The 20,940-nt window shown below is 44.4% G+C and overlaps 1 protein-coding gene across 1 annotated transcript in view; it reads left to right on the forward strand.

Moving 5' to 3' along the window:
* Positions 1-221: 221 nt before the first annotated feature.
* Positions 222-20,940, forward strand: part of IRS1 (insulin receptor substrate 1) — a 90,204-nt gene continuing 69,485 nt past the window's right edge. The window contains exon 1 of the mRNA XM_069213516.1: positions 222-4,551. Coding sequence (XP_069069617.1) covers positions 549-4,551 — 4,003 coding nt within the window. The 5' untranslated portion in view covers positions 222-548. The remainder of the gene's footprint in view (positions 4,552-20,940) is intronic.

Raw genomic sequence — 20,940 nt, forward strand, 5'->3', positions numbered from 1 at the left:
GAAAACCTTGAATATGAAAAAAAAAAAAAAAAAAAAAAAGGCGATCGGTAGAAGGCAGGGCGGAGCAAAGGTGACGGGTTTGCTTGCTCAGCCTATGGAAGGCAGTGGTGGCAGGAGGCGAGCAGAGTGCGTAGGTGGATTGGAACGCCACGGCGGGCGGCAGCAAGTTAGGGTGCCTCCCCCTGGCGGCCGCACGCGCTGACTCCGTTGGCTCGTCACGTGTTGTTGCCGTGGAGCGGCCGAGGCGGTCGCTGCTGCTGGCAGCGGCGGCGGCTGAGAACGGGCCGGACCTGACTCGCGTGCGCCCTGCACCGCCGCTTGTTTTGACCGCGCACAGCGAAGAAGACACCTCCTGAGCCGATATTTACTCTAACGCAGCTTCTCCTTGGATGCATCTTTATTTATTTACGCCTCTATAGCCTTCACCTTAGGAGTATTGCGGGAGCCGCCCCTTCTGGCGCAGAGCAAGGGTGAGCATCTCGGTTGCGGGATGAGGCTCCCCGTGAAGCAGTGATAGAGCCTTCCTCCGGAGCAGCGTTTCCAGCAGCATGGCTAGCCCCCCCGAGCCAACACCGCCGGACATCGGCAGCGGCTTCTCTGACGTGCGGCGGGTGGGCTACCTGCGCAAGCCGAAGAGCATGCACAAGCGCTTCTTCGTGCTGCGGGGCTCCAGCGCCGCCGGGCCCGCCCGCCTCGAGTACTACGAGAGCGAGAAGAAGTGGAGGCATAAGGCTGCTGCCCCGAAGCGCTGCATCCGCTTAGACGGCTGCCTCAACATCCACAAGCGCGCCGACGCCAAACACAAGCATCTCTTGGCGCTCTACACCCGCGAGGAGTGCTTCTCCCTGGTCGCCGAGAGCCCGCAGGAGCAGGAAGGCTGGTACCGCAGCCTCATGCTGGAGCTGCGAGCCGGCAGCCCCGAGCCCGATCTCCGCTCTGTCTCCTCCGCCGGCGGGCCGGCCTTCCGCGAGGTGTGGCAGGTGATCCTGAAGCCGAAGGGGCTTGGGCAGAGCCGCAACCTGACGGGCGTGTACCGGCTGTGCTTGGGCCCGCGCACCCTGAGCCTGGTGAAGCTTCACGCGGAGGCGGCGGCGCTGGTGCTGCAGCTCATGAACATCCGCCGCTGCGGACACTCGGAGGGCTTCTTCTTCGTGGAGTTGGGGCGCTCGGCGGCCACGGGCCCCGGCGAGCTCTGGATGCAAGTGGACGACGCGGTGGTGGCACAGAGCATGCACGAGACCATCCTGGAGGCCATGCGGGCGCTGAGCGACGAGTTCCGGCCGCGCAGCAAGAGCCAGAGCGCCAAGCTCTGCTCCAACCCTATCTCGGTGCCCGTGCGCCGCCCGCAGCCGCCGCCCAGCCAGGCCGGCCTCAGCCGCCAAGCTAAACCCGGCCCGTTCCGCGTGCGCGCCTCCAGCGACGGCGAGGGTAGCCGGCCGGCCTCGGGGGACGGTAGCCCGGCCAGCCCGGGGCGGGCTCACTCTTCGGCCTCCTGCTGCCCGCGGCCGCAGCGCCTGCACCCGCCCCTCAGCCACAGCCGCTCCATCCCGGCGTCGGCCTGCCGCTGCTCCCCCTCGGCCGCCGCCAGCCCTGCCAGCCTGTCCTCCAGCAGCACCAGCGGCCACGGCTCCACGTCTGACGGGCTCTGCCCGCGGCGCTCCAGCGCCTCGGTGTCCGGCTCCCCCAGCGACGGCGGCTTCATCTCGTCGGATGAGTACGGATCCAGCCCCTGCGAGTTCAAGGGCTCCTTTCGCAGCGTGACGCCGGACTCTCCGGGTCACACTCCGCCCGCCGACGGGCTGGCCTACATCTGCATGGGCCGCGGGGCCCCACCGCTCCGCCGTCCCCCGTCAGCCCAAGATCCGGGCTTCAGGAAGCGGACACACTCGACGGGAACCTCCCCACCGCCTCCCGCCGGCCAACAGCGACCCCCGTGCCCGGCCTGCACCGAGGACTACACTGCCATGGCACAGCCCTGCCGACTGCCTGCCTTCCTGCCCCCGCACTGCTACCCCGCGGAGCAGCCGCGGGACGACGGCTACATGCCAATGAGCCCAGGTGTGGCGCCTGCTCGGCCTGGCGATTACATGCTCATGAGCCCCACTAGCGTATCTGCCCCGCAACAGATTCTGCGACCTCGCACCGACTCCAGTGGCTACATGATGATGTCTCCGAGTGACAGTTGCTCCCCCGATGGCTGTGGCGCCCGACTGTCCCTGGAGAGCGGGGATGGCAAGCTGCCCTGCGGGGACTATATGAACATGAGCCCGGCCAGCGGCTCTAGCACCAGCACACCGCCAGACGGCTACTTGCCCGCTGAGGTGGCCACTCAGCCCGCCTGCGCCTACTACTCCCTTCCGCGTTCCTTCAAGCACTTACATCGCCCTGGCGGGGAGGACTCGTCCTCCTCCGCCAGCAGTGACAGCCTGGGTGGCCAAGACCAAACAAACAAGTCAGATTCTCCAGCGCAGACAGCCACACGCCTGTCCAGGCCCACGCGCCTCTCCTTGGACAAAGCCAGCACCCTGCCCCGTGTCCGCGAGCCTCCTGAACCCAAAAGCCCCGGCGAGTATGTGAACATAGATTTCAGCAGCTCCAACTCCCTATGCACGCCCCCTTACATTGAGGGTCGCATCATCCCTCAGCGAGAAAACTTGTCTGAGTACATGAACATGGACCTGGGGGCCCGGCTGGGCAGGGATTACATGTGCATGCAGCCAGGCACCGTTACTTCGGATAGTGCTCGGTTGCCTACTACCTCTGGGGCGCAGACTGACAACTCTGGGGATCTCTCTGCTGAATCCAGAAATGACAATGGGAACGGTGTGCACAGGCAGCCTACCTCCGGTGAGCAAAGTATTAATTGTGGGGCCATCTCACAAACGAGGACTGTGAGTAGCAGCTGCGCCAAGATGCTTCCTACCTCAAGGGTGCAGAGTATTAGCAACTTTGGGGCAAACTCTTCAGAGTCGAGGGCTGAGATTGACAGCTATGTGGAGATGCCTCCTACCTCAAGAGCGCATATTACTAGTAATTGTGGTGGGATTTCCGTAGAATTAGCACTTAAGAACTATGTGCAGAGGTCTCCTGCTTCCAGAGTGGAAGTTATTGGTAACTATGGGGGGAGCTCTGATTCCGTCAGCGAGAGCTATGGAGACTATGTGGAGATGCCTGCTACCTCCAAAAAACAAAGTGTTATCAACTGTGGTGGGGGCTCGTGTGAATCGAGAGCACATAATGGCAGCAAATTTGTGGAGGTATCTGCTACCCACAGAGCGCAAATCAATGGCAGATCTGGCCAGATCTTTGAACAATTAACAAGTAATAAAAACGGTGGGGAAAACTCTCACGAGTCAAGAACTGAAAACAGCAACTATGTTGAGATGCCTTCTGCTTCCAGGGTAGAAAGTATTAGGAAGCATGTAGGGGTCTGTGCTGAACCAAGAATTAACAGTAACCACGTGGACACGCCTCCTGCCTCCAGAGTGCAATGCACTGGCAGTCGCGCGGATACTACATTTGAATCGAGGACTGAAAACGAGTGCAACCATGGAAATGAGCGAAGTATTAGGAAGTACAATGGTATTTCATCCGACCCAAGGATGCAGGGCAACAAGACCACTCGTGAGGTACCCCCTTCCTCTAGGATACATTTCAGTTCCTATGCTCAGATGTCTCCTGAATCCAGGCAGCAGGCTAATGGAAACTATGCAGAGATTTCTTCCGCTCCCAAGAGTCCGAGTACTGGTAGCTATGAGATAGCATCAGATGCAAGAGCAAAGAAGGCGAGCTATGGCACGTACATAGGGAGACCGCCTGTATCCAGGGTGCAGAAGGTCACTCCGCTTGTCTCTGTGCTACCGAATGACGACTATGCGGCGATTCTTGGCAGCGCACGCAGCACCTATGCAGAGCCGGCCCGGGTCCACGCCACCTGCTGCACCGAGGCGCTGCCGGGTCACTCGAACCGGGGCTTTGCGGAGGTTCCAAGGATACCGAATTACGATGGTCCCCCCGCAGGCCGGGCGCACAGCACTTATGCCGAGATGGCTTTCGAAAGATGTTCAGAGAACGTGGTCTTTCCCAAGGCTGCAGCCCTTCAGGACCTGTCTGGTCCCGCCTCTCCTGCCCCACTGCCAGGGCAGGGCTCTGGCCTCAGCGCCTTCACCCGGGTCAGCCTGAGTCCCAGCAATGCCAGGGTGGTGCGGGTGGATCCGCAGGGTCGGCGGCGGCACAGCTCTGAAACCTTCTCCAGCACCCCCAGTTCTGCCCGCGCACCCGCCCCACAGCCCTGCGCCGAGGAAGGCAAGCGCCACAGCTCGGCCTCTTTCGAGAACGTGAGCCTGCGCGCAGAGCCAGGCAAGGAGCCTCCGTGCGTGTCGGACACCCCCCTAAACTACATAGACTTGGACCTGGGCATGGATCACTCCCCGCTGCATCACAAGCCTTCTGGGGAACCCTGCACGGCTTGCTCCAGCGAGGACCTACGTCCATATGCAAGGATCACCTTCCAGAAGTCTGGAGACCTCCGAAGCACTTCAGCGAAAGAAGGTGAGTCCCTGTTTTTTGTCAATGTGTGATCATTGCTATTGTACATTGAGCAAACGAAATGCTTTTTGGAAATGAACTGTAGTTCTGGGGATTATCCTATTCCAGGTTAATGAAAACTAGTGACTTATGGGAAAAAAGAGAAAACCTGACACCAAAGAAGGGCATTTCATGGAGTACCAGACAGGCAACCCTTAGGACAAAATGAGCGTATGAACGGAAAACTTTCCGAGTAGTTTTGTTGGCCTGTTTGACGTTTTTAAATAGACAAAGTGCCATCCTCTATCTAACTTACTATTTGTCATTGAGCTATTTCAGAAAACGCTCGTGTATAATTGATCGCAGAGGTTAACCAAGCTAAAAGCACGCTGATTTGTGATGTTTCCGTTTTGACGGCACGTGAGCTTTGCGATCTTTAAACGTCTCTTTTTTGGTCTAGTAGAACAAGCATTCGATGCGGACGAATTACCCGACTTTTGTAAGAAGGCATTGTTTACGTTGTCAGCTCTCGCTGATGCCCTACAAGCGTGTTGTTTATAGACACCGAGTCACGTGACCATCGTGCGCTTGAGTAATCGATCCCACGTGTTGTAAATTACGGAACCAGACTGTTCTCATTCGTTTTGTCTAGTTGTGCTAAAACAGAAATCGTAACTTTAATATGAATTTGATATTGGCAGGTGTAGGTTTTTTGCCCCCTCCCAAGTACACGTGTACATTAGGCTAGCACAAGGCAACAACTGAAGTTTGGAGCTTCAACATGGGCCCATACCCTACATTACTGCTGCAAGTTTCTGGTAACTTCAAACCTATATACTGTACAGAATTGTATTTAATCTACGTTTCTTTTGGCTGCAGTAGGTGAATGGGCCTTCCAGGCGTACTTTCAATATGCCCGATCTTATGTGTAAATGGACTCCCTAGTCGCTTTCTCTGATTGTCTGACAGAAGTGCTGACCACATTATTGGACACTTTGTATTTTTTTTGGAAATATTCTAAAACCTTGGGCAAGAAAAGTGAAATGTGACGGGTGTTAGTATCGATCTGTGTAGCAGCTTTATTCCAAAAACTTAATGTTCATTTACCAGTAACGAATATATGGAGAAAAAGAGTATTAAGTCGAAATCTAAGAGCGCAAGTTGTAATGTTAATATTTATTGAAGTCTCATACATAACCCACATAAGCATCCATAATTACTTCTTTCTAATCCATTCTCCCACACGACCATTCTTATAACATCAAGACGTGAATCAGAACGCAATGCATTTTCGCTTATTACATAATTAATGTTCGAAATAACAATACTAATAATGGATAGAAACAACCTGCATATAAATAACACACATTATAAGTTAAAAACTCAACAGATTTTTTTTTTTAAACATTCAGGCCTCTCAACCACTCTTTCTTCTGCTAACCTGAAGCAACCTGAACATAAACATTATGAGCATCATTTGAGACTGCCTCAGAGGAACAACTCTGGAACAGAAACATTGGAAATATCTGTATCTTGTGACACTTATTACTAGGATGTTGACTTTTCACATATGGTTTTAAAATGGCCTGCTTTTGAACATCCTGGTAATTATGCACAAATTCATCCCCACTCTATTGTACCCATTGCTGCTTGAAGAAATAGCTCCCACATTTTTATAGTTGTGCCCACTGCTTATAGAGTAACACTTTCACTGCTTTTCCTACTCACTTGACCTTAACTCGATTTGAAACTCAGTGTTACCTATTTGCATTTCACTACTATTATCTCAAGAACACGTGACTCCATTCCTGGCACCTCTAAGAATGGTTATGTACTTTGACTGATTGACCCCTTACTGTAGTACTGTAATCACGCTAGTGAACATAAAAAAAGGAATCTGTTTTGCTGTCACCATATGGCTTACAAATATTACAATATCACCCACTTTAAAATCGAGATATATAGTGTGATGGGTCTTGTATAGTACTCTTCCCTTTAGCCTCATCAACCCTTTCCTTGACTGGTTGCATGTCTGGTATGCTCTCCTTAACTATCCAATCCTTAATATATTTAGTGACAACTTACATTGGATCGTTGAGATGCAAAAGTTGAAATGGGCTCACACCAGTTGTTGAATGTGGCAAAATACTCTTTCATTACCAGACACCAAAAACATGGTTGTAAATACTCTTCAAAAAGTCAATAACTACTCATGTTTTGACCTTTTTTCACGAAGGAAAATTACACCAATTCTAAATGATAAAGAACAAACACGTTTATTTTTGTATTGCCACGTGGTGAAACTAAAACAAGACCCACCAAATAAATTCCCATTTTTTTTCCCCTCCAAGTATTCTCTGGACAGTGAAGACATACCAGTTGTGTATTCCTAGAAACCAACTCTTTGTTGGCACTCTGACAAAAGGGGCCAAATGCTGGGATGCAACTTCATAGCTGGCCACAAATAATATTCACTCATCCTTCACTGTTAGTTGTCATTTTCTGAAGGCTACTCATCTCGATTCAAGGAAAAATGTTTGTTCTCCCTTCAGTCACCTATCTGAACTGATGTGAACGCCAATCCTTCAATTCACATCGTGTTTTTTTTTTTTTAAATGTGGTAGAAGACCTTGTCAGAACTATAGGATTTCAGACTTCCAAATCTAAAGAGTGTCCCTTTCCCAGGACACCCAATAACTCTCACCACACATAGAAGAGGATAACTAGTCTTAGACAAAATTCCCTTTCCCGTGGCAATAAGTAATCTGAGCAAAAAAAATGGCGCTCACCTTGTCTTTTCCTAAAAATGCACCAACTCAATATCAAACTCATGTCATGTTATAATGTAATTTAATCTCAAAGGTGCCTTCCCAATGCATCTCATTCAGATATTGAAGTGGTTCATAATCAGAACATAACAAGAATCTTGTTCCCCAGACACAAGTTCCAAAATGTCTGTTCCCCAAACAAAAGCGGTTGCTTCACGCTCTGTGGTGTAGTATAGTTTAGTATTACATAGACTCATCGAGGTAAAGCCTGAGGTTGATAATTCTCAGAAGTTGAAGGTTCCAAATATTCAGCTTGTTCAGTCAGGAATTCGCACTTTGCTCATCTGAAACAACTTTGTTTCAGACTAAACTAGTCATTTTTTTGAAGCTCTTCCTGTGTCAGTTGCTTCTATTAACAATGCCAATGAAGTTTGAAGAAACTGATGCCTTCAGGTTAGTAAGTCCCCTTGTTGCAGTGAACCAACTCTCAATCCCTTTGGTAATCTCAGTCACAAAAATGGGATTTCTAATACACAAGAGTTGTTCTACCTTTTTATAAAAACAACCAGCCACAATCAGATCACGAGGATATTGGTCAACTGAACCTGAAGGGAAAATTTGTAACTCTGCAACATAATTGGCCATCATTTCATGCAGAAGGTATTTTCTTGTGAAAAAGACTGTTTGAATGGCCATGCTAGGCGCGTTAATAAAGTGGTTGCTGAATTCATCCCCCTTTTTGTATTCATTCCACTCACCAATTCATTGTTGTCGGCTTCAAGCTCGGAAGATGGTAAAAAATTCGTTGACTATCAGTTTCTAAACAGCTGTGTAATAACATATATATATATATATATATATATATATATATATATATATATATATATATATATATATATAATTTTATTTATTATTATTATTATTATTTTTTATGGCCAAATTTCCAGCCATGTATTGCAACTATCTACCGTTCAAACTTTTGTACCTCTGTTTCCAACCTACATTTGGTTCTCCAAGTACTGCCAAAACTAAAACTAGTGATGTTATACACCTTGCATCTTTACACACGTTTTAAAACTATCAATGATTAGCTTGTGTGGACCAAACAGTTTATTTAATAGTAATGTACTTTGACCCCCAATAGTTGTGTCGGAAAGTAATCAACACAATGTTTGGAAAGGTACTATTAATAGAATTGTCCAAATTGTGATTACCTTAATTTCCTGCAAAATAATTGTAACCAAGTTCTGTAGTTAAATTGGTGCACTCAACATTAACCAATTGCAGTGAGTGTTGACTTGCTCAAGGTTAACTGCTCTTGAACGTGTGACGCTGTTCAACATGTGGCACTGGATAGACCAATAACATTTATCCACATTGCAAGACGTAAAACGTCTTACCTCAGGGCTTATTGAATTTCATGCCTCTGCTTCACTTTGATGACTCTGACACGATGAAATTAATGTAGAGCCTATACTAGGTCAGAAGGCCCCACTTGCCTCCTTTGTTGTCAGCAGAAATCCTCGCCTAGAGGTGCACTAACTTGATAATGCGATGGAGCACCCTAAGAACAGTCTTTCTGTCAGGTGGCGGCAGAGGATGCAATCAATCTTCAGCAACAGCAAAGTATATACATCTGTGTTGCGATGGCACAATACAAGATGAGGTTTGAGAGGCAGTTGAGGTTTGTGAAGTTTTTCTCTGGAATATGAAAGGAGCCCATGTTGCTGCAGCCTCTCTCCATGAAGTCCTATCAGTAATTGACCAATGTTCAGATGTATACCATGGAGAATGAACGTGGGGCGAAAGGCCATTGAAGGTAAACAGCTACTTCAGTACATTATGAAATAAGTTGCACAATCACATTTAATAGTAAACAGCTGTATATCAATAAATACATATAATAACTTAGCTATTCTACCACTACTTCAGCTTCCCTGTTACACAGAAATAGAAAATAATTCAGTACACAAGTCTTCATACTTTGGCACAGCTGCATTGCGGGAATGAGCTGTTAGTATTAAGAGGTATCAAGTCATCTAGTTCAATTAACGCGATAAATGGAATTAACCACTACAAGCACCCTCTTGCTCCACTAACCTTTTTCCTCTGATTAGAACTGATCCGTTAGAAACTTTAGCAATCTGGACAGGACAAGAGAAATTAATTTTTCCTTTTTTTTGCCCTTAGTGGTCGTTTGATCAACACCCAGTCACCAATTTTGAGAATTAGGTTTTTAGCACCATGTACTCTGTCATAGTATGTTGTTGAGTGTGGCATTCGTTCAGTAACTTGCTTGGCAAATATCAAAGTAACCTCTTGATAAGCTTGGGTGTCTGGTATTTTGTCTAAAATGTCATCCATCAACCTCTGAAACATGCTTGCTGCAGGCACAATACCGAAAGGCAATTTTACAAATTTGTATGCCCCCAAAGGGGTAATAAAAGCGGTGAGGTCTTGAAAATCTGCAGCAAGCGGAATCTGATGGTAAGCTGAGCGTAGATACGACAAAGAGAAAAACTTGGTCCCATTGATATTTGATAATAAACCCCTTCTCTTCGGTGAAGTATGGCAGTCTACAACCACATTTGTATTTAGTGCGCAAGTCCACACTTATCCTAATGTCTTTATCCTTTTGGCTGACAATCACAATGGGACTTGCCCATTCAGAAGAATCCGTATGTGTGATGGCGCCTTCTGTAACTAGTTTGTCTAGGAGTGCTTTACGTTTTTTTTCTTACAGACAAAGGGGTTGTTTCACTTTCTGGGCACCGGGTATGGGTATTTTTTGTTTTTGTTGTGCTTTTTCTTTTTTTAGTTTAACCGCTTTTGTGCAGCGAACGTAACGGTTACATCCTGCGGCACAGTGCTCGTGTGCCCAGGACGTAACCATTACGTCCTGGGCACAGACCCAGAGGGGGCGCTAGCGCTACCTCTGTGTTCTGCCCACCCCACCCCCGACAGTGCGCGATCGCTTTCAGGGATCCAGCATTGGTTTCACACCCATTTCGGTCACTAACTGGAAGGAGGCTGAAAACTCAAAAAAATAGTAAAAATGGGGTATGTCCCAGTAAAATGCCAGCCAAAATTGTGCTGAAAAATTGGGTTTTGTGATTCAAGTCTGCCTGTTCCTGAAAGCTGGGAAGATGGTGATTTTAGCACCGCAAACCCTTTGATGCCATTTTCAGGGGAAAACCACAAGACTTTTTCTGCAGCCCTTTTTTTCAATTAAAAAAAAAAAAAAAAAAAGCTTTTCGCTGTATTTTGGCTAATTTCTTGGTCTCCTTCAGGGGAACCCATAAAGTCTAGGTACCTCTAGAATCCCTAGGATGTTGGAGGGAAAAAGGACGCAAATTTGGGGTGGGTAGCTTATGTGGAGAAAAAGTTAATAGGGCCTAAGCGCGAACTGCCCCAAATAGCCAAAAAAAGGCTCTGCACAGGAGGGGAAAAGGACTGGCAGCGAAGGGGTTAATCCTGTGTATACATTTTTTCAGTGGTTCCAATCTGATTAAAAACTCCCGGAAAATGTTGGCTCAAATTTTGATAGTAAATCGTTATCAATGACTTTTGCTACTACCAAATCATTTATTCTGATGATGTTTGAAGCCCCGGGTACGAGAATTATACCTAATTTAGCTAGGTCATGTTATCCAACAATCAGTCTTCCTTTCTGTGCTATGTATATTTTGGTGTGTATTTCTCTGCCTAAATAGCTTAACTTTGGCGTGAAATAACCAATCATATTTATATCTTGGCCACCGTAGGCTTTTAGTGAAACATCAGGTCAATGTAACATTGAGTTTACTCCATATTTTGTCATGTTATCATGAGTAATTGTTATGGGTGCACCCAGAATCCGCCATCATAACTTTTACCTCTCCGATGTTTACATCACAAAGTGTAAGGGCCATTCTGGAGAAATCCCATGATGACTCATCTACAACAGATGCAATCTCCATAGAGTTAACCCGAGAACTGTTCCAAACACACTGGCACGTTCCTTGAAAATGTCCCACCTAGTTATATTTATTGCATTTCTCCCCAAAGCAGAGCAAGCGTTGTGATTGCTGAAATGTTTTTGAACTGCATCTATAGCAATCTGTCCCACCTATCTTTAGTATACATTTGTTATTCTTGTCTCTATACGTTAATGCATGCAGTTTATCAACTTGCACGGAGTTCAATGTCTGGTTGCTGAGATCACTTGAAATGCACTTGCTTGAAATAATAAAGCGTTCTATGGCTTTGGCCATATTAACAACTTCTTGTAATGTCGGATGTCTAAAACCTAGTTGGCTTGAGAGGCAGTTGATGTTTGTAAAGTTTATTCTGTAATATGAAAGGAGCCCATGTCGCTGTGTCTTCTCTCCATGGAGTCTAGTCTGTAACTGACGAAGTCACAGATGGATACCACAGAGAACAAATGTTGAGCGGGAGTCCATTAAAAGTAAACACCCACTTCTGTACATTATGATGTAAGTTTCGCAAACACATTGATTAGTAAACGACTGCATATAAATACATAGAATAATGTAACTATCCCACTACCACACATCGTCACTTACAATGCTCTCTAGGTTGTTATGGTGGTGAGTTTGGATCGTCGCCATTGTTAAATGGAAGTTGGATCCCCTAAAGTTAAGATTATATTTAGTGGATAAGTCACAGGCATAAACGTCACTTCAACATCCTATGCTACCACTCACGAATCATGATCCTTGTTCGGAAACCAGCATTCTCTTATATATAGAACATCGTCAAAAGAACACAACATAAAGGTAGCTGGGGTCAGTCCCCTTAGTAGCTACTTCCGCTACAAATTACCACACAACAGTTCCAGCTCCCAGGCTATGTTCTTAATCTGAACTGACTGTCCTATTCCCCGCATGAGAGAGCGACAGGTAAAATGTACATCATTGTTTGTATTGTCAGTGGCGAAATAGAAAACATCCTCAAAGCGACTAAGTCTCTCTGTTGTAACCTACTGTCCAAGCAAGACACACACAATCCAAGATTATCCTGTGCCCACCCTCTGGTAGCTTGGCACGAGCAGTCAGGCTTAACTTAGAAGGCAATGTGTAAAGCATTTGTGCAATAAATCATACAATACCATAATATAACACCACAAAAATACACCACAGTGTTTCGAAAAATATATAATATTTATCTGGGTATTTGCAGGTCAACACGATCAAAGATGCAATATGAATTTGTAAAGATATCAATGAAAAATGATATAAAGTGTCTTAAGTCTTTAAAAAGCAAACAAAGTCTCTTTCAAGCACAAAGTACCTGGTTTCTGGTGGAAAATCTCCGCAGAGGGCCGCAGAAGAGGAGATGCGTGGAAAAATGGTGTGTGTGTCAGTTACGCCCCTTCACACACGGACTTGCGTCATTATTTTTCACTCGGGGAAGACGTGCGTTGTTTTCTGGCACGCGGACCGTCTCCTTCTATGGTTCGCGGGGATTACCAGATGTCCCGGATCTGTGCGTGGATTCTCCTGCTTGTTTTCTGGCTGCGCTTCGTTCCGCGGGGCTGTGCATCGAAGTTTCGATCTCACGGCAGGCGTCGCGTCGATTTCTCCTCGAAGTCGGGCGGCGTTGTCCTTGCGAGGCTGTGTGTCGAAGTTCTGGTCGTCCCGAAGGTGTCGCATCGGTGTGCGGCGTTTTTCTCGCCGCGGAACAAGCTGTGCGTTAAATTTCACTTGGACGCTTCGTGCGCCGAAAGAGAGAAGTCTTTTTGGTCCTGAGACTTCAGGGAACAGGAGGCAAGCTCTATCCAAGCCCTTGGAGAGCACTTTTACAGCCAGACAAGAGTTCAGCAAGGCAGCAGTCCTTTGTAGAAAAGCAGACAGGTGAGTACTTTGAGCAGCCAGGCAGTTCTTCTTGGCAGGATGTAGTTTCTGGTTCAGGTTTCTTCTCCAGCAAGTTTCTCTTGAGGTAGGGCAGAGGCCCTGTTTTATACTAAGTTGTGCCTTTGAAGTGGGGGTGACTTCAAAGAGTGTCTAAGAAATGCACCAAGCCCCCTTTCAGTTCAATCCTGTCTGCCAGAGTCCCAGTAGGGGGTTTGGCAGTCCTTTGTGTGAGGGCAGGCCCTCCACCCTCCCAGCCCAGGAAGACCCATTCAAAATGCAGATGTATGCAAGTGAGGCTGAGTACCCTGTGTTTGGGGTGTGTCTGAGTGAATGCACAAGGAGCTGACAACTAAACCTAGCCAGACGTGGATTGAAGGGCACAGAAAGATTTAAGTGCAAAGAAATGCTCACTTTCTAAAAGTGGCATTTCTAGAATAATATGAAATCCGACTTCACCAGTCAGCAGGATTTTATATTACCATTCTGGCCATACTAAATATGACATTCCTGGTCCTTTCAGATCAGCAGCTGCCACTTCAACAGTGTATGAGGGCAGCCCCAATGTTCGCCTATGAAGGGAGCAGGCCTCACATTAGTGCAAAAACGAAGTTTAGGAGTTTTCACCGGTACATGTCCTGCCTTTTACCCACACAGCACCCTGCTCTAGGGTTTACATAGGGCACACATTAGGGGTGACTTATATGTAGAGTTCTAGGCTTGGCAAGTACTTTTAAATGCCAAGTCGAAGTGGCAGTGAAACTGCACACACAGGCCTTGCAATGGCAGGCCTGAGACAAGGTTAAGGAGCTACTGAAGTGGGTGGCACAACCAGTGCTGCAGGCCCACTAGTAGCATTTAATCTACAGGCCCTAGGCACATATAGTGCACTCTACTAGGGACTTATAAGTAAATTAAATAGCCAATCATGGATAAGCCAATCAATAGTACAATTTACACAGAGAGCATATGCACTGTAGCACTGGTTAGCAGTGGTAAAGTGCCCAGAGGTCAAAAGCCAACAACAACAGGTCAGAAAAAATATGAGGAAGGAGGCAAAAAGTTTGGGGATGACCCTGTCAAAAAGCCAGGTACAACAGTGATGCTGTACAACATCTCCTTATTATATGCAGCATGGAAAGAGGAATAAAAAAAAGTGTAGTGGGCGGCTGGCTGTGTCATTTTGTAGGTGTGCATCTACAAAATGACGCAGGTGCTTTTTAAAATATATATAATATATATTTTTTTTTAATTACCTATCCAAATTTTGGTGGGGTTGCTCAAGCAACATGGAAGGAGCTGGTGAGGGATCCAAACAACTTGGAGAGGGAGAATGTGTGGAGCTCAGGGATGAAAAGGCAGATGGCGCACGTTGGGGGAAGCAAGTGATGGTGAGAAACCAACATGAAGTGAAAGGGAAGGAAAGCAAGTTTGTGAAGAATCCAGAAATCCATTTCCCCTGCCCACACACCTCTTGCCTGAGTATCGTATTTAAAGACAGTCTGCACTAGCTTCTCACCTCACGTTTGGATACCCTGAAAGCACATGCACTTGCCACTTCAAGCATAGGAGCTAAGAGAGAACCTTCAACACATGACAGTGATGTGGGCTTGGCACATCAGGGTTGTGGAATTTAATAAAATATCTACTCGTCTATGGGACTGGTTGCTTCTTAAATCTACTTGTTCTGTAAAAAAAAAATCTACTTGTCCCTTTGGTGCAATGTAGTGCGGTGACAAATTATGGCAGAAATCTCATTATGTAAGAGTTTTGATAATGGCTTCTCGGATTATGCCAGGGATTCTACTAGAGTAGGGCTTGAATATTTGCAGTTTCAATACATACTATAGCAGTTTCCTTATTTTGCCACCTTTCTGCAGATCTAGATACCTGGGATGGAGGAAGCAGATAAGCAATAGTTCCAGGGCTGGAATGCCTTTGACTCTGCAAACTTGCATGTTTTAAGGATTTTCACCAGCTCTTCACTAATCTTTTCCCTTTATGAGAAAGGTTGGAAATTTACTCCTAGCAATGGCAGAGGTAGAAGTTCTTCCAGGGTTGGGGGGGGGGAAAGTAGTTGGAGAGAAAGTGAACTTGTAAACACTCAATCAGTTTTTCACATGAGCAAATCTACACATGCATATTTGCTCATGCTAAAATGCAGTTCACAAATATTTTATTGGAGTACGATTTTGTGAACTCATGAAAGCCACCAATTCAAAGGCATATAGTATGGGCGCACTTTTGTGACTTTGTTGAAGATTTGGGTCCCCAATTAGGTAAAGACTTTTTGTTTTTATCAAACATCTGTTTTGCTCTCTATCGGCTGGCTTTACTGTGAGTAGTGTTCTGCTCTTCCACAAGCAGCATATTGGCACACAAAGTAGGTTTGTTCAGTGCCAGGAACTACAGTGGCAATCAGTGGGGTAACAAAACTAGAAGGCGATCACCTGCAAAGAATAAGGAGGGGCCCCCCTCCAGACTAACTCGTGGCAGGTGCTGTGCTGAGTTGGCTCCTTGGAGGGGGGCTGTGGGGACCTTTTTACGCCACTGGTGGCAATCCGTGCATTTTGAGACCAAAAACAGTGTTTTTTTTTTTGTTTTTTTTAAATGGTCAGGGCCTGGCAGCTTCCACAACAATAAAGTTACAAAAGCCATGTCAAAAGCGGACACGCATTGACAAAACCAAACAATGTTGGCTAGGTTGGCTTTGCCACTGTTTGTTTATTTTCATGCTTCCCATAATCTTTTTGAAAATGGTTACACTGATTTTCCATTAGGAATATTTTTAGGAAATACTAACATACATTAACACATTTTTACTAAATGACGCTTGAAAGAAATGGCACCTTAAAATTCATAGTAACTTTTTTTCCTACTCGTATTTTTTTCGGAACATTTTATTTTGAACACAATCACTCTTGCTTAAAAGCTTCTGCAAACATTTGCATATAATCAGAGCGCGTTCTGGGAGCATCACAATTAGCCTCATTGTTAAACTTTTCAAAGGTGTGTAGTGTGTGTTTTGTTTTTTATTTTTTAAACTGGAACAATTTGTCAGTAGTGCCATGTGACCTAAAACACTTATGTAGTGGTCACCCTAATAATGTAGGCTTTTCATTAATGAACCATAAATACAGGTTCAAACAGCATTAACATATGGACACCCATTACCTCAACTGCAGATAGTTGCCTTCTCTGTAAACTGGCAGTCAAAGGGTTTGTGCTGCAGGGGGTTAGGTCTACTTGTCCTAAGGACAAAATAAACAAGAAAACTTTTTGCTCTTGACCCCAAACAATGTGTCCCGGCCATCGAGCGTAGGAATTCCACATCCCTGCACGTTCTGTGTACACTCTCGCTATACAAACGCTTACTGCTCATCGCAGCTGCAAAGCTGAGCTGTCAAAGTAGTGTGTCAGTCTGAATCAGCAGTGTTGATGTATTAAAAGCTGTCTGCAACCCACCCCTGCCCTTCTCTTTTCTTTCTTCCTTTGAATGTAGTCTCTTAGTCTGCATCTCTGCCTTAATTTAAAATATGTATGAAATCCGCAGCAGATGTTCAAATCTATGGTTAAGAAATGTTTTCTTCTGCGCATCTGCAGCATGGATTTTGGTAGCTCAAGATCACAAGTGCAAGCCCATTGATATCAGCATAGTATGGCCTGCCCTCAAGTAAGAAGACCTCTTCTGCTGAATGTGTGAAGGAAAGCAGCTTGGCAGGTTTAGGGCATTGCCTTATTCTGGCCCGTTATCATGTCCTAGTAAGGAAAAGGTGTGAATGTGCACATTAATATTACCAGATAGTATAAAAGTAGAGGATAGAAGCACTGTTGCTCCCCATTTCCACATACCACATAACTCCAAACTCCTGTGTTTTCCTATTCCTCCAATGGGAGGGCATCTAGGTTCCATGCACGTACACGCAACATTGAATCTTTGAAAAAGAAACAAACTTGCAATAAAGTTGCATCTGACCCCAATCTGCTTTCTTTCAATCCCCTAAGAAAACATGGGGAACTTGAGGGAGATGAGACAGCAGTTTCTTGTTAAAACATACTTTCTCCAGCTTGCAGATATAAAACCACTCAACCAACTCACACCCCTCATTCTCTGGAAAAATATTTATCCAGGAGAGGTTACAAAGTAGAACTCCTGATCTTTTCTGGCCATATCAAAGCAACCCCACTAGTGCATCTTGGCCAAAACCTACATTTCTCCACAACTTGAAACTAGACATCGATTTCCAATTAGACAACCCTTCAGTTTCACTGAATTGTTTATCCTGCTTCCCTGTGTGGTTGATTCTTTCAAATTGGTTCTTAACTCTTCAAACCACACTTGGATGAGCATTCCCACAAACGCCATTCTTATGTTCATGTTGCTTCATGTCACTTTTTAGACCCCAGTAACCCTTTTCTAGAAGTGCTACACTAGTTCTAATTTCCTTTGTTTAGTATCCAAGATAACCACTGCCTTGAATATGACCTCCTGCTTCCACAGTCCAAAAGGAGTCACTGCTGTAAATGTAGTATATTATACTGTGTGTTGATTGTAAAGGTGTCCTTATGGAAGGCCTGATCTGATTGTTTTTTTTTTTTTTGCTTCAACTTTCTTACTAGTCTTTATTCTTTTAGCCTGGCCTTATGGACCAATACAGTACAAATGTTATGCAAGGTTCTTGATCATAAATAAAAAATGCAAATGAGATATAATGTTGAATTTGACCAACCTCTGAGCAACCTCATTTTCTCAACTGACCAGTGAAATAATTAGAAATGTCCAACTCAGGACTTGAACTTGCCAGTTAAAAGAATATAGGTGAATTAACTGTTTGTACACATAAGAATTGCTGGACATAACTGACAGTTACATTACAGCTGCATTTTGTGGCATGCAGTGATCCATGGGAATCCAAAAGATGGTAGAAATAATTAATCTGTGGTGGAAAGGGTATTTTCAATTTCCAATTAAGGGCCAACCAACCTGCATTAAACCGGAAATATTTGCTAATGCGTACTTTTGGGCTTTGAAATGCCAACTATATTAGTCCATTTTGTGACTGGAAGTTTCAGGTCACATTGCCATTACAATGGTTGTTGAGTGATGTATGATTTAAATAGCTTTAAGTTAGTTTGTTTATACAGAAAATTGATCACATTTCCTAACAACTGATCTGAAATCAATCTAAAACTCTCAAAAGAATTTGTGATCATCTAGCATGAGGAAGAGGGACTTTACATTTGAATATATTGGCAGGCATAATTTAAGGAAGAACTCTTAAAAGTACCATTAATGCAAGTTCAGATTGATATGGTGGTATTTTTGCATTTTGTAACATTATTCTTTGGCCTGTGAAGTTGAAGGAGCTCTAAAACTATCTAAAAATTGTTAGTGATTAATGGACATAAATATTGTGTTCAATTGTGCATGTTCTGCAAGTAGGTGGTCAATAGATCCCTACCAGTAGGAGTTCCTCTTTGCTGAGCCAAGAATATCCATGTTGTATTTTGTAAAACTCCATTTACAGTGTTTTTCTCCCTAAGACACTGTCCAGGTTTGAAACAAAATCGTTTCGATTTACTAATACAGGGTCACCCAAATGGATTATGCGATGTTAAGAATTGTAGGTGGTTGCCTTTCATTAGATGCTGCTGCTGTTAGCATATATTTGTTATTGAAAGTCCTCAAAAATGGTTAGGTCAGCTTTTTTTGGTGTGCCTCAATTTATTTACAAATATTATCCTGTGCAGTATGATCTAGCTAAGTAATCTTGTATAATTCTCATGGTTTCCTTGACATAGTTGTTGGTAAATTGGTTAATTAGTTGGTCGGTATTTACCTCGGTACAATTTATTGTGAGTCTTTTTTCGGAAACCACATACACTTAGATGACTATGCAGCAGGTTCCTTATTTACAAGTACCCTATCCACCTGGGAGCCAGGTGATCTAGAATAAAACCATTGGAAGACTGATTACAATATTGCAACCTGAGATTTCTTATGAAACTGTCATAATATAATCATGCCTTAACAGAATAATAAAATGTAGCGATACACTCTGTTCAGGAAAATTAAATTTGGAAACAAGGCTTTCAGTACTTAACACGAAGGGTGAATTATACTAAATTTCGCTACAGCACATCTTTTAAAATAACATCCTAACTCAAACCTAGCATTGAGACCTGTATCTTCTTTCCTTCATCATATCCAGACTACTTGCTTGCATCTTTTGTGTTCACACATCCTCTCCAGTTTACCTTCTATAACCTCCCAACCACCTACTCTGTTCATATTCAAGGTTGTTCCATCCTGTTACTTTGACCACACTCAGAACTATTTGACCTCATTCATCAGTCATAATAAACTTCGACATATCATTCCTCCCCACTGGGACATTCAGATCTACTTGATGACTTACCCTAACAATTAGGCAACACAAGCTTTCAACTGTGAGTCCTTTCTTTTTTCTTTTGTGTGTGAACTCCCTTAATCTTTACTTTCCACATCTTTTTTGAAAAATGACTCTGAGTAACCACAGACCTGCGTGTTTTTTTTTTTCTTTTTTGTTTTTTCTCTTTTTTCTTTCTTGGAATGTGCTTTTTAATGAAAGCCTACTCCTGCAGATAGATAACCAACTTGATGAATATAGACAGCACAAACCTAACAGTGTTTTCATAAATCTCTAGGACATGGTTTGTGATCTGGTCTAATAATAAACTTTGTACCTCAGATAAAGATTTCAATGCTGATGGTTCTATGTTTGACTAGTTTTTCCTCAGCCTCTGAGTGCAGTGCAAAACAATCAATCTTTTTTTCACCCTTGATATGAATGCAGCTCTCTGGACTTTTTTTTTTTTTACACATCCATAACTATATATTTCACACCAGTGCCAACAGCATAGAAATGCAGTCATCGATATTTAAAGTCTCAATTTCTGTAAACTCGCATTCTCGTTATTCGTCTTACCTAAACTCCCACGTTTCATCTTATACTCTTTGTTCAGATCATCTTATACCAGGTTTATGACCATTTGACCATTAAACTTGACCATCTACAAAATGTTAAACATTTCTATGTTTGGGCATTTAGGATTGGGATATAGTCTTCAACTTGTGTTCTCTAATATTGAAGTTAAACCAATTTGTTTTAAGCGTTTTATAACATTTCATGACCTTCAAGTTGTCTCTCTTAGTCCCAGAAACTAGTACATGATTTTGGGCATATAATCCCTTCCGGAAGGCCAGTGTTGCAAAGCCAAGCTCAGATGGAGACAAAATCCTGTATACCCCCATGGGTTTATAAAGGTAGCTTATATATTTTTTCCTTATGGCAGACTTGCATGATGATAATGAAAAGTAAAAATAAGTGTGATAGATATTTGAGCTTCTCAGTAGCGATATCGTTTTACTAATGCTTGGAGGTGGATACTAGTCCATCACGACACACTAGTCAAATGTGTATGAAGTTACTATTGGTATATCATTTTTCAGTTCTTGGGTAAGCAATTAATTAGACCACCTAACTTTTAGATGAAACTCAATTGAGTTCTTTCACAAAATTAATGCACAATTTCTACCGTGTTGATTTAGAACTTTTTCTGATGTACTGGGATTGTTGCTTAATCTAACTTGATGAATTCAAGCAAATATTCTGTCATTCTATAATGGCGATTGGAGACTTGCTGGGGAGTGGCCATAAGTACCTTTATTTCTTTCCTTGCAATTGAAGGGAAAGTGGAATATTAGCGAATAAAACAATGTAATAATAATCAAAGGATTCTATGGTCTTAAG

This window comes from Pleurodeles waltl, chromosome 11 (genome assembly GCF_031143425.1).
Source record: "Pleurodeles waltl isolate 20211129_DDA chromosome 11, aPleWal1.hap1.20221129, whole genome shotgun sequence".
Classification (NCBI taxonomy): Eukaryota; Metazoa; Chordata; class Amphibia; order Caudata; family Salamandridae; genus Pleurodeles; species Pleurodeles waltl.